Raw genomic sequence first — 14,329 nt, forward strand, 5'->3', positions numbered from 1 at the left:
CTCCTACCATTCTGATAGATTGGAGACTTTCAGAAAACGTGGTTGTAACATTATTCATGTATTTGTTATTCCATTGGTTACCTCGAGACTGATGCCCCAGAGTGGCCCACACATTGAATATGGCACTTTTAAATGTTAGAGCAATCACTGGAAAAGCATTCTCGTGAATGGCCTCATTACTGAGTGCAAAGTTCATTGCATGTTTCCCACTGAAACATGTCTGTCTTCAGATTGTAGTGCCACTATTATTGAAGCCTCCCCCCGGACTACAGCTTTTCATACTCTATCAGAAAAAGGGAAAAGGGTGGGGAGACAGCCTCTATTTTTACTAATGTTCTCAGCTGTAAGGACATTTCTTTGGCGACTTTGAGTTTTTTGAGTATCATGCTATACTGTTTAAAAAATGCAATCTACATAATCCCGTAAATTAATTATTTATCATGAGAGGGCCATAAACAATAACTAGTAATGCTGCATACTCCAGCAACGGTTAAAATCTCACTCTTCTGGTAAAAATAATTGAATTGCTGAGGTGTAGTCACTTTGAGGACACAAGCTCAAATACACAGTACAAATATGATAAAAATATGAAAAATTTGATATGATGTATTTCCTATTCAACAAAACTGAATAAGGGATGAAATGACTTAAATGCTTTCTAAATACAGTATAATCAAATTCTTAAATAATTAACTATAAAATTCCACCTTCCTTAAAAGTGTAAAATACGTATTTGTATGTTTAGTATTAGAGAAAATGTGCATATTTTCTAAAGCTCTCTTGATCAAAACATCTGCCCCCATCACTGTGAACGTCTCACAGAGCTCTAGCTTGGCTTCACGAACCTTTCATCTCATATTAATCTTGTCCATCTATGACAAACAGAAAGGGTTTTAGATTTATGGCTATAAATGAATCTCTGAATGTCCTACAGTGATTAAACCACGCTCTCCTGCTGTGCTATGATGTAAGTATGGCATTTACATTACATTTAAGTCATTTAGCAGACGCTCTTATCCAGAGCGACTTACAAATTGGAAAGTTCATACATATTCATCCTGGTCCCCCCGTGGGAATTGAACCCTGGTCCCCCCATGGGAAATGAACCCACAACCCTGGCGTTGCAAGCGCCATGCTCTACCAACTGAGCCACACGGGACCACAGGCATGGCAGGCATGTGCTTTGTCAGTGGCTGTGATATACAGTAGGGTTCAGCCAGTGGACAGTCAGAAGAGCGAATTAAATGGTAGGAGGGACATCCCAGCTTCAAGTGGTTTCAGATTAGAAGTGGTTTCAGATTAGAAGTGGTTTCAGATTAGAAGTGGTTTCCGAATAGAATGGCACCGGAGGGGATGGCTGACATTTACGTGCTCCAAACCAACTGTGCTATTTAGTTTTTTTGCGTTGTTTGTAACATATTTTTGAACTCATTTTGTACAAAATGTTGCTGCTACCTTCTCTTGTGACCGAAAGGAACTTCTGGACATCAGAACAGCGATTATTCACCTCGAACTGGAAGAAAACACTTTCTTTAACGAGTACGATATGAAGGATATTCTGCTTTCTTGGAAAGGGCCCAAATCCCTGTCATTTGCGTGAAGAAAAGACAGAGAAAAAGGGGGAGGAGGTCGAGCTGCCTTCTGGGAATTCGTAGGTGAGGGAGTAACCCCCACTGCCATCCATTCTATTGGCCAACGTGCAATCATTGGAAAATAAAATGGATGATCTACGATCAAGATTATCCTACCAACGGGACATTAAAAACTGTAAAACCCAGACACGAGCTGGCCAGTGACGCGAGCCTACCAGATGAGCTAAATGCCTTTTATGCTCGTTTCGAGGCAAGCAACACTGAAGCATGCATGAGAGCAACAACTGTTCTGAATGACTCTGTGATAATGCTCTCGTTAGCCGATTAGAGCAAGACCTTTAAACAAGTCAACATTCACAAAGCCACGGGGCCAGACGGATTACCAGGACGTGTACTCAAAGCATGAGCGGACCAACTGGCAAGTGTCTTCACTGATATTTTCAACCTCTCCCTGTCTGAGTCTGTAATACCTACATGTTTCAAGCAGACCACCATAGTCCCTGTGCCCAAGGAAGCGAAAGTAACCTGCCTAAATGATTACCACCCCGTGGCACTCACGTCAGTAGCCATGAAGTGCTTTGAAAGGCTGGTCATGGCTCACATCAACAACATCCTCCTGGATACACTAGACCCACTCCAATTTGCATACCGCCACAACAGATCCACAGATGACTCAATCTCAATCGCACTCCACACTGCTCTTTCCCACCTGGACAAAAGGAACACCTATGTGAGAATGCTGTTCATTGACTACAGCTCAGCGTTCAACACCATAGTGCCCACAAAGCTCATCACTAAGCTTAGGACCCTGAGACTAAACACCTCTCTCTGCAACTGGATCCTGGACATCCGGACGGGCCGCCCCCAGGTGGTAAGGGTAGGTAACAACCTGTCTGCAAACGCTAATCCTCAACACTGGGGCCCCTGAGAGGTGTGTACTTAGTCTCCTACTGTACTCCCTGTTCACCCACGACTGCGTGGCCAAACACGGCTCCAACACCATCATTAAGTTTGCTGACGACACAACAGTGGTAGGTAGGCCTGAACACCGACAACGATGAGACAGCCTATAGGGAGGAGGTCAGAGACCTGGCAGTGTGATGCCAGGACAACAACCTCTCCCTCAATGTGAGCAAGACATAGGAGCTGATCTTGGACTACAGGTGTTCACATCACCAACGAATTATCATGGTCCAAACACACCAAGACAGTCGTGAAGACGTTCTACAAAACGTTCTACAGTTGCACCATCGAGAGCATCCTGACCGGTTGCATCACCGCCTGGTATGGAAACTGCTCGGCATCTGACCGTAAGGCAATACGGTGGGTAGTGATTACGGCCCAGTACATCACTGGGGCCAAGCTTCCTGCTATCCAGGACCTATATACTAGGCAGTGTCAGAAGAAAGCCCCAAAATTTGTCAAAGACCCCAGTCACCCAAGTCATAGACTGTTTTCTCTGCTACCGCACAGCAAGTGGAACTGGATCACCATGTCTAGGACCAAAAGGCTCCTTAACAGCTACCCCCAAGCCATGAGACTGCTGAACAATTAATCAAAATGGCCACCGGACTATTTACATTGACACTCCCCCACTTCACCCCTACCTACATGTACAAATTCGCTCGACTAACCTGTACCCCCGCACATTGACTCGGTACCGGTACCCCCTGTATATAGCCTCGTTATTGTTATTTTATTGTGTTACTTTTTATTATGTTTTATTTTAGTCTACTTGGTAAATATTTTCTTAACTCTATCTTGAACTGCACTGTTGATTAAGGGCTTGCAAGTAAGCATTTCACGGTAAGATCTACACTTGTTGTATTCGGCGCATGTGACAAATAAAGTTTGATTTGATTTCCCCTCCTACGTCACACAGGCTCAGAAGAAGCATGGAGAGGCAAGCCATTTCAATCTACGGAGTCTAAAGATCGATCTATAAGCCAAAATGTTGGTCGTAACCGGTACCGGAACCATGCAGGTCCCCTAAACAGGGGACTTTACATCTAAGAGGTTTTAATGGCTATAACCCTGTGTAGGCAACCAAAGCACTGCCCCACTTTCTTTACGGATTTCTCTAAACTATTGTCTAATGTCCTTGAGAACTATGATAAAATCATTGTGTTGGGCGATTTTCATTTTCATGTTGACAAAGAGACTGATTCCAAAGCCATTGGTTTTATTCATCTTTTAAGCTCTTTGGACTTTATTCAACATGTTACTGGGCCCACCCATAACCGGAGCCATACTCAGGACCTGGTCATTACCAAGGGGCTTTCTACTGACATATCCTCTATTGTAGATGTTGTTCCTCAAGGTTCGATTTTGGGTCCATTACTGTTCAGTTTATATATGTTACCCCTTGGCAGCGTTATCAGAAAGCACAGCATTGATTTTCACTGCTACACATTTTACATTTTTATGTCACTAGAGAATGTTAGCTCCACGGATAAATTATTAGACTGTATTTGCGATTTAAATACTTGGATGGCTAGAACTTCCTCCAGCTAAATCAAGACAAGACCGGGGTGCTTACTGTTGGAGTCAAAGCACAGAGAGAGACTCTGGCTGCACATTTGAATTCACGGGCAATAAAGATAAAACACCAGGTAAAAACCCTAGGTGTCATTTTAGATTCTGAACTCAATTTCGAATCACACATTAGGAATGTGACCAAAATAGCTTTTTACCACCTGATGAACATTGCCAAGGTACGGCCGTTTCTCTCTCAGGCTGATACAGAGAGACTCATCCATGCTTTTATCACAAGTAAGCTTGACTACTGTAATGCTCTCCTGCCTGGTCTACCCAAGAAAGCCATTGGTCAACTGCAAAACATACAGGATGCTGCAGCGCGGGTACTGACCAAGACCAGACAGAGAGCACACATTACACCTGGTTTAAAGTCTCTGCACTGGCTGCCTGTGAGTTTTTATAATTAATTTTAAGATTATTCTTTTGGTTTTGAAATCAATCCACGATTGTGCACCCCAATACATGCCAGACATGCCAGCTATGTACTCAGTAGGTCCTTCGGGTCCTCTGGTACTGGCCTTTTAACTATCACAAAGCCCAGGACCAAGAGGCATGGAGAGGCAGACTTTAGTTACTTTGCCCCCAGCCTCTGGAATAGCGTGCCAGAGGACCTGAAGGGAACGAAACTGTGGACCTATATAAAATGGATCTTAAAACACATCTTTTTGGCTCTGCTTTTCCTTAGGGTGCTTTTTAGTCTTTTCGTTTTTTATCCTCTGATGTTTGTTGTTTAGTAAATATTTCTGTTTGTGTTTATATTTATTTAAGTTGTGTTTTTTTTCCTGTGAAGCACATTACGCTGCTTACATGTCTGAAATGTGCTATATAAATAAATAAGGATTGATTTGATTTGATTAATATTTGCTAAGATTTTTGGATTTAATTACACTTTTTGTGCCAATGGACTTTCATAGAAATATACAGTACCAGTTAAGTTTGAAATAACACATATGGAATCATGTAGTAGCCAAAAAAGTGTTAAAAAAATCAAAATATGTTTTATATTCTTCAAAGTAGCCACCCTTTACCTTGATGACAGCTGTCATGACGTTGGCCTGTGGGTAGGTTTATGACAGTCATAAATACCTCTTTCCCCCTTTTTCTCTCTCCCTACTATAACTGATGTGACATAAGGAAACCCATGGGTTAACATAGAGATTCTGGGTAACATCAGAAGTTGGGGGAAATGAACTATATTCTGGTAATCCGACCAACTGAACATATGCGGTGGTACTTAAGGTATATTATGTCAGTTCGGTTGCCCTCTGACACATTCTCATCAATGATAGAATGACATAAACTCTACTGTGGAAAGTCTACACGTCAGAGTTATCGGATTCACATGGAATTGTTGTTTAATTCAAATGTTTGAATATGACATTATTTGTGAAGAGGTGAAATGTAATTTTAGCTTCCAAATGAGAGATCTGGACTTTCATAAGTGTTCCTCTGCTCACAGTGGCCCGCCCCTGTGAAGAGGCATGGGTTATAAACTTTTCAGACACACCCCTCTCCCTCCACTATAAAAGCCATTGACAAGAATATAACTTCCTGTTCCGGGTACACCAGGATGACGGTCTGGTGTCAGAATAGTTCAGATAATAACTACAGAACTAAGCCAACATCAGCATGGACTTTGATTGTGAATGGTATGAACTTTGAACTCGTATTCAGTACAGAAGTGATATCTCCTAGCCGTTGAGTTAGCAACAGCTAAACGCAAGTTAGGAAGGACAGTCCGAGTAACCAACGTTCCTCCAACGTATCCAGTAAGGCACCAGAGACATTCTTCAAAGGACAGAGGACTCGGGTTGGCGACACGGTCCATCTACCACCAACCTACTGAAGCGCAGCTCAGAGTAAATATTTATTGCATTTTCCTTTTCGAATGGGCGGTAATTTAGAATGCATAAGATACTGTATTTACGATAGCACAGCTTGCCTATGTTCCAGTCTCCCGCTCTTTCACTAGGACTCAGCCCCTTCCCTTTGTGTAACAAGCTGTCATATCTATTCCGCCCGCTAGGGACGTTTTTCTGTATGACGTAATTTGTGATCAAGTTATGAATTAATTGTATATGTGTGATTCTGTGTGATTAGTTAGGTATTTAGTAAATAAATAATTAAACCCAATTTTGTATTGCTGATTCAACTTGTTAGCCAGGATTCGTGCAGATAATCAAGGATTTACAACTTTCAGATAAGACTGAATAAAATGACGATTAATGTGACTGTTATGGATGTAAAATCTTACTAAATCTTTAAGAGTTTATTCGGAAGATAACAGCTCTATAAATATTATTTCGTGGTTTCCCTCTCTAGTTAATTAACATTTACATGATTAGTTCAATCAGGTAATATTAATTACGGAGAAATTATTTTATAGAATAGCATGTCATAGCAATTAATCTGGCATAGTCAAAGACACGACACAGCTTTGCACACTCTTGGTACTTTTTTAGTTACTACATGATTCCATATGTGTTGTGATGTTTTCACCATTATTCAACAATGTTGAAAATAGTCCAAATAAAGAAAATCCCTTGAATGAGTAGGTGTGTTCAAACTTTTGACTGGTACTGTACATATAATAAACACATTATATATTAGCATTACTTGAGATGAAATGCTTCTACAGTCGTATATATGATTGCAATGCAAGATTTTACAACCAGTCATTCAAACAAAAATGCATGCAATGCACCATTTTCATTGGTTACTTTTAATGGATGGAGTTCAGTTTGATTGCCATGGTGTTGTGAAATGTTCCTCTTCACTCCCTGTCTCCAACCGCTGCATAGGCCCAGGGTGAGAGTACAGGGTAAACTTAGTGTTATCCGGAGCTGAAATAACACATATTAAACACAGAATTTCACATGTAACAACATATACTTATTATGCTGTGTTAGGCCTTTATAAATGATTAGAGTTTAAAGTTAGTAGATTTACTCAATTTTTTAGACATACACGTTAGCAAAGTGACTCCTCACTAAACCAGGATAAGAAAAGACCATGATTTGGGGGATTTCCACAAAATTGTATCCATAGAATGGTATTTTATAGGAAGGATTGTTGACATACACTGAGTTTACCAAACTTTAGGAACACCTTCCTAATATTGAGTGGCACCCTCCCCCCTTTTGCCCTCAGAACAGCCTCAATTCGTGGTGGCATGGACTCTACAAGGTGTCGAAAGCGTTCCACAGGGATGCTGGCCCATGTTGACTCCAAGACTTCCCACAGTTGTGTCAAGTTGGCTGGATGTCCTTTGGGTGGTGGACCATTCTTGATACACATGTGAAACTGTTGAGTGTGAAAACCCCAGCAGCGTTGCAGTTCTTGACCCAAACCGGTGCGCCTGGCACCAACTACCATATCCTGTTCAAAGGCACTTAAATAATTTGTCTTGCCCATTCACCCTCTGAATGGCACACATATCCAATCCATGTCTCAATTGTCTCGAGGCTTAGAAATCCTTATTTAAATTGTGTCCTGCGAATCATCTACACTGGTTGAAGTCGATTTAACAAGTGACAATAATATTTTGTACACTCAGTGTATATTTGACATTTGTATCTAAAAGCCCAATTGAGAAATAATGAATAAAAGTTGGCATCTTTATGACATTTTGACCTTACCCAGGCCTCCTTTAAGACTCCATTATGTTTGTATGTGCTACAAAGCAAACATTGGTGACATATGAGGCTTTGTCGCTTGTTCTGCAAATTTGAACATAATATACTCTACGGGCATATCAAAGTTCCTGAGTGGCATCTCTGCTAGTTTTAAATAATGGCCCATTTTATACAGAGAAATTGGCGTAGCAGGCAATGTAACCAATCACAGCCCTACTTTAACTTGTATCATTGCACATCCTGCAAATCACCAGCAGGGGGCGACCATTTTGAAAAGCATTTTCACATTCAGTCTGTTGGTAATGCTTACAAATTTAATCATAACTCCAAAAGTAGCATAGATCCCACTCTGTAACTTTGCTATGGCGGTAGAGTATATTACGTTCAACAATATATAGAAAAAATTATATATATATTAAAAAAAAATGTTTTCAAAATTCATGTTTACATTTGTCAATAGTCATAAATGAACGTAAAACATGTTTTATTGAAATCCAAATACTACTCATAATACAGAGCAAGCGGTAAAGCGTCATATGACACCAATATTTGCTTTGTAGCTCACAGATGAAACATTATGGAGTCATAAGGAAGGTAGTCTATTCATTATTTCTCAATTATGCTCTTAGATACAAATGTCAAATATATGTCAACAATCCTTCCTCCAAACATTTCGTGAAAATTCCCCAAATCGTATTTTTTTTGTTGCCCTGGTATCATGAGGAATCACTCTATACCAGGGGTACCAGGGATATTTGATTTAACCGACCTGGAAGACCATGTGTGTTGAATTTAGGCAATCACTGAACTGATCAATTAGCTCAGTTGGTCCGGTGTGGTGCCTAGCTGGAACAAAATCCAGGAACAGTGTTGCCTACCCCTGAGTTACAGTCTTCAGATGTATTAAAGGAGCAGATCAATAGATGAAAAGAGAGATGGTAGTGAGGTAGCTCTAGTCCATGGCGTTACATGTGGCTTGCTGATTCTATCAGCAAACCGCAAGTAACACTCTGGACCAGAGCTAGGAATGAAGCAGCACTGACGGTAGAGGTGAGACTGCAGGCCAAACTCCTCTTGGTATGCCGTCTCGGGGGCACATTGAGAGGCGCTGGTGCTCTGGCGTAGAACGTCCAGGGCGTGGAATGTCTGGTGGTCAAAACTCCTGGGGTAGTCTTCATAGTGTTCACGGTAAGGCCCCGGCGAGTAATCCAAGGATGCGAACCTCACTCTGCGAGGTAAAAACAGATGTTACAGAATGGAATAGAGTAACATAGTTCAACAGTGTCTTGAATAAGACATCTCTTTAGTTGCTTTACACACATCCATATACAGTGCCTTCAGAAAGTATTCATACAAACAAATGTTACAGCCTGAATTTAAAATGGATTAAATTTATATTTTGGGTGTGTTTGTAAATTCAGAGCGTTTCGCTCTCGGAGCGTTCAGAGCGCACAGTGAAACGGTCTAACGGAGGAGTAGGGTTGGTCCGAGCGTTCCGACTACACGGCAGTCAAGCACCCAAGCTAACTTTCTAACGTTGGCTACCTTGGTAGCTACTTCCAGACACAAGTGAGAGAACACCTCACTCTGACCATTTTACTCGCCCTAGCAGAGCTGGTTAGGCTGTTTTCATTTTATCCAGAGCATTGGTGACTGTAACTGTGCTGCTGGCAACAACTTAATTAGACTTTTTTTTTGCCGACGTTTACTAACACAGGCCATATTCAGCGGGTGTTGAGCGTTCGTAAATTGATCAGTTATTCTGCACTCTGGTACACTTAGACAAGAGTCCTCTGAAATCGGAATAGATAGCCAGAGTGAATTTACGAACGCACCGCTTGTGTCACTGGCCTACACACAATACCCCATAATATCAAGGTGAAATTGTTTTTCCAGTTTTACAAATTAATAAAAAACTGAAAAGTCTTGAGTCAGGTATTCAACCCATTTGATATGGCAAGCCTAAATAAGTTCAGGAGTAAAAATATGATTAACAAGTTACATAATATGCTGCATGGACTCACTCTGTGTGCAATAATAGTGTTTAACATATATTTTTTTAATGACTACCTCATCTCTGTACCCCAAACATACAATTATCTGTGAAGTCCGCTCAGTCGAGCAATGAATTTCAAACACAGATTAAACGACAAAGAACAATGATGTTTTCCAATGCCTCGCAAAGAAGGGCACCTGTTGGTAGATGGGTAAAATTTTAAAAAGCAGACATTAAATATCCCTTTGAGCATGGTGAGGTTATTAATTACGCTTTGGATGGTGTATCAATACACCCAGTCACTACAACAATACAGGCATCCTTCCTATCTCAGTTGCCGGAGCGGAAGGAAACCGCTCAGGGATTTCACCATGAGGCCAATGGTGACTAAAGCAGTTAGAGTTTAATGGCTGTGATAGAAGAAAGAAGAACTGAGGATGGATCAACAGCATTGCAGTTACTCCACAATACTAACCTAAATGACAGAGTGAAAAGAAGGAAGCCTGTACAGAATACAAATATTCCAAAACATGCATCCTGTTTGCAATACGGCACTATAAAATTGAAAAAACATTGGCAAAGAAATTCACTTTTTGTACTGAATACAAAGTGTTATGTTTGGGACAAATCCAACACAGCACATCACTGAGAACCACTATTCATATTTTCAACCATGGTGGTGGCTACATCATGTTATGTGTATGCTTGTCATCAGCAAGGACTTGGGAGTATTTTAGGATAAAAATAAATGGAATAGAGCTAAGCACAGGCAAAATCCTCGAGGAAAACCTGGTTCAGTCTGCTTTCCAACAGACACTGGGAGACACATTCACCTTCCAGCAAGACAATAACCTAAAACACAAGGCCAGATATACACTGGAGTTGCTTACCAAGACGACATTGAATATTCCTGACTGGCCTAGTTACAGTTTTGACATAAATCGGCTTTAAAATCTATGGCAAGACTTGAAAATGGCTGTCTAGCAATGATCAACAACCAACTTGACAGAGCTTGAAGGATTTAAAAAATAATAATGTAAAAAGTATGGTACAATCGAGGTGTGTAAAACTCTTAGAGACATACCCAGAAAGACTCACAGCTGTAACCGCTGTCAAAGGTGATTCTACTTATGTAAATGAGATGTTTCAGTATTTAATTTTCAATCATTTTGCTAAATAAACAAACATGTTTTCACTTTGTCATTGTGTGTAGATGGGTGAGAAAAATATATATCTGTAATCCATTTTGAATTCAGGCTGCAACACAATAAAATGTGGAATAAGTCGAAGGGTATAAATACTTTGTGAAGGCACTGTAGATCCTATACATTCAAGTTGCTTCTATATACTGTATGTAGTAGGATACATTACTTGTACAGTTTATTATGTAGCTACACAGTCGAGAACAAATCAAAACATATGAACACACAAATGAACACGATAGAGCCCTTCAGTCCCAAATGATACCGTGTCTGGATTTCAATCAAATATTTAACGGAAATCTTTACAGTGTCGTTGTTTATCAACCTAACCCCCGAGCCCACACACTTGTTATTCTGAAAAGTGATGAACGCTTATCTGTGAGGAGAGTCTACCTGGTAGTAGGCTAGTTGTAGATGTCCATAGAGTACCACTACCCACTAACAGTCTGCGTTAATAGTCCTGTCCCAAATGGCACCCTTTCCCTTATTGGGCCCTGGTCAAAAGTAGTGCACTATGTAGGGACCACAACCTATGTGACCATGGGTAAAAGAGCTACTGAAAGAGCTACTACGTAAATAGCGCAGTGTGATTTTTGATTGACTGCATGAGGTGACTGCATGATTCTACCTGTGATCCTGAGAGTGAACAACGTGGATTCTACCCAGCTGACCAGGGTACAGACCTCGCACATCCTTCCCCTGACGTGGTACTCTGCAATTACAATGACTAGAGTTTATTTCAGAGTTAAGAGTAAGAGTAAAAGTAAGAATTACTAAGAGCAGAGTTAAGGTCAAAGACCATATTCATACATGCAAATCGGATGCATAGGCCTACATATTACATGTAAGGTAGCAGGTTAAGGTCAATGTCAACATGTGCATGTGCACACAACGCCAGATATTCAGCTCATAACTCAACAGGGAAGAAACCTCTGGACTAAATACAGTGCGGTAGCTAGCAGCATCAGCACACAGTAGTAGGGGTTTTCAAGTGGACATAACTTCCTCATAACTAGTCTCATAGTCAGAGTTAGTTACTACTTCCTTCACACACTTCCATGCAGGTATCCTTATGAACAGCTTTTAAAAAAAGCCTACTTGTTAGAAGTTGTATCAAATATTGAATGTAAATTCAAATTAATATAAATATTTTTCTATACAATTTGGGCCTGTATTGTTTCTACATCTCAAAGCAATTCAGCTTATTGCTGCCAGTTGTACAATGTCTTGTTGAAAAACAGTAAAACCTTTCTGTCTTTCTCTCACCTCAGTGTTGCTTCGGGTTGTCTTTTAAATGAGCCAGAGTCCCGTCTTTCCTGGTACTCCTTGAACTCATGCAGTCTCAGAGCCGCCCCGGATCCGGCCATCCTGGAGGCGTCGGCTGCAGAAAATATGCTACATTGTGTTGCCTGTCTACCACCCTCAACCCTGCTATCTAAGAGATGTTGTTTCAGCATAAGGACAGTAGCTATAGCGATTGATTGTGTTCACTAAAATCAGCTACTAGGCATTTTAGAACGTTGGCTACAACTCTTGAATCAATACAATTCTAAACACAGTCAATGGAATTTTAAAAACAACAGTAAGAAGTAGATGATCAAAATGGAGAAAAAAACAAGGTCTTCTATATTGACCGGAAAACAAATATTCATTTTTTTTTCCCACAAATGTTTTAACATAATCCGAATTAATCTAAATGTATATGTTCAATACAGGTTAGGTCTCTATCAACTGGTTATGTTTAATACCGGTTAGGCCTATATTCATTTGAATTCCCTCCTATTAAACAGTATCAGTCTTACCTGTGGCGTTAGGGTTCAGAGAGAGAGGAGATGTGCTGCTCACTCTGTTGTGTTCACATCAGAGCCCTCGGTCCTCTCTCTCCATATGGCAATGACTATGTCCCAAATGGCATCCTATTCCCTATAAAGTGCTTTTGACCAAGGTCCATAGGGCTCTGGTCAAAAGTAGTGTGCTTAGTAGTGTGCTTTATAGGGAATAGGGTGCCATTGGGATGCAACCCATACATACTAGCTAATGACTCGGCAGGGGACACACATCCTGCTTTAGTTACCAGGAGAGAGAAACCCAACCCTTCCATCTCTACAGCAAACCAATGGAACTCAGCGAACTGACACTGGGAGAAAGGGTCAACTCATTCCCCACTTTAATCAAGAGGTTTCAGGGAAACCAGTACAACTCGTAACCTACAAGTATTTGGATGAAAACTAATCTAGGCTGGTCTGCGTCCAAACTGGCACCCAATTCCCTATATACTGTAGTGCTATATAAAACTATCTTTCTGTATTTTATTCATTATAGTCCACTGTTAATACAGACCCCAAATGTTTTGCATGTCGGCTGTCAAATTGTCAAGATATTGGACTTTCAAGAAGCAGTGTCACTTGCCACATCATCATGATGATGCGTTTTGCATCAAATGAAAGCAACTTTAAAATTCTACTTGTAATGAAAAGCGCTATATGAAAAAATATATATATATATATTATTATATGACTGTATAGGGATTATGGGTTCTGGTCAAAATGTGTGTACCGTATGGGAATTGGATGCATTTACAGACAGACACTTGGCAGCTGTGTTGCATCAAAAAGTTGTATGGTTGACAATCTGAATGGCCACATTGAGCAAATTAATCAAGTTGTTCAGGGTGACCATGACAACCTGCACTAATTTAAGCAGGATTAACCATGCCTTCAGAATTAAACGCGTTATGGTTAGGGTAGTGTAGTTAGTAAGCTATGGGGTGCTCAGTTGGGGGTGAGAGGGTTCTCTCGTGTTGGATTCCTTCAGTTTTCCTTTAATAACACTAGAGGGTGGTGTTTCTCTCGAAACATCACCTCTGTCTGCTCTGTACAAGTAGCCGACTCGCTAAAGTCAATACTGTATCCTTTTTATTTGGGTGGAGGCACCACACCCTAAGTGCTATCACTCATGCCAAATAAAAAAGCTGATCTTATCTTAAAATGTTGGTAGAATGAAAACACACCCATAGTCCAACATCACTGCTACCCTACATCAGATATGATCAGACAATGGCATATTATTTTCCAAACATGAGATGGATATATATATATTTTTATAGTTCAAATTGTCCCCAAATACAACAACCTATTTGAATGGATGTGTTGCAGGTTCTTGTGATCTTGCTGTACCAGGAGCTGCATGTGTGTTCCTTGTCATGCTCCCATGAAGTAGGCTAGACTGGTATGAGAATCTTTAAACAAAGCCCCCATTCAGATAGTGAAAGATATGACTTGAATAATAGGATTCCAAATTAATTCATTTGAAATAACAAATCCCTAATATTTTATCAACAATAATCACAAATTCATCTCGCTGGTT

At 40.5% G+C, this 14,329-nt stretch overlaps 1 protein-coding gene across 1 annotated transcript; it reads right to left on the reverse strand.

Moving 5' to 3' along the window:
• Nucleotides 1–6,866: 6,866 nt before the first annotated feature.
• On the reverse strand, nucleotides 6,867–12,867 carry LOC129838428 (uncharacterized protein C1orf100 homolog). The gene is made up of 5 exons (XM_055905373.1): nucleotides 12,766–12,867; nucleotides 12,230–12,344; nucleotides 11,592–11,675; nucleotides 8,809–8,993; nucleotides 6,867–6,973 (listed from the first exon to the last, which is right to left on the reverse strand). Exons 2-5 carry the CDS (start codon nucleotides 12,328–12,330, stop codon nucleotides 6,867–6,869), a joined length of 477 nt encoding a protein of 158 aa, XP_055761348.1. The 5' UTR covers nucleotides 12,331–12,344; nucleotides 12,766–12,867.
• Nucleotides 12,868–14,329: the final 1,462 nt, after the last annotated feature.

The sequence above is a fragment of the Salvelinus fontinalis genome, chromosome 3, assembly GCF_029448725.1.
Source record: "Salvelinus fontinalis isolate EN_2023a chromosome 3, ASM2944872v1, whole genome shotgun sequence".
NCBI classification, from domain to species: Eukaryota; Metazoa; Chordata; class Actinopteri; order Salmoniformes; family Salmonidae; genus Salvelinus; species Salvelinus fontinalis.

Coding starts and splice junctions, on each gene's coding strand:
- LOC129838428 (XM_055905373.1), bottom strand. CDS start 12,330: ATGGCCGGATCCGGGGCGGCTCTGAGACTGCATGAGTTCAAGGAGTAC. Junction 11,676..12,229: donor CAACCCGAAGCAACACTGAG/GTGAGAGAAAGA, acceptor TTGTAATTGCAG/AGTACCACGTCAGGGGAAGG. Junction 6,974..8,808: donor CCTGCAGTCTCACCTCTACC/GTCAGTGCTGCT, acceptor GTGTTATTTCAG/CTCCGGATAACACTAAGTTT.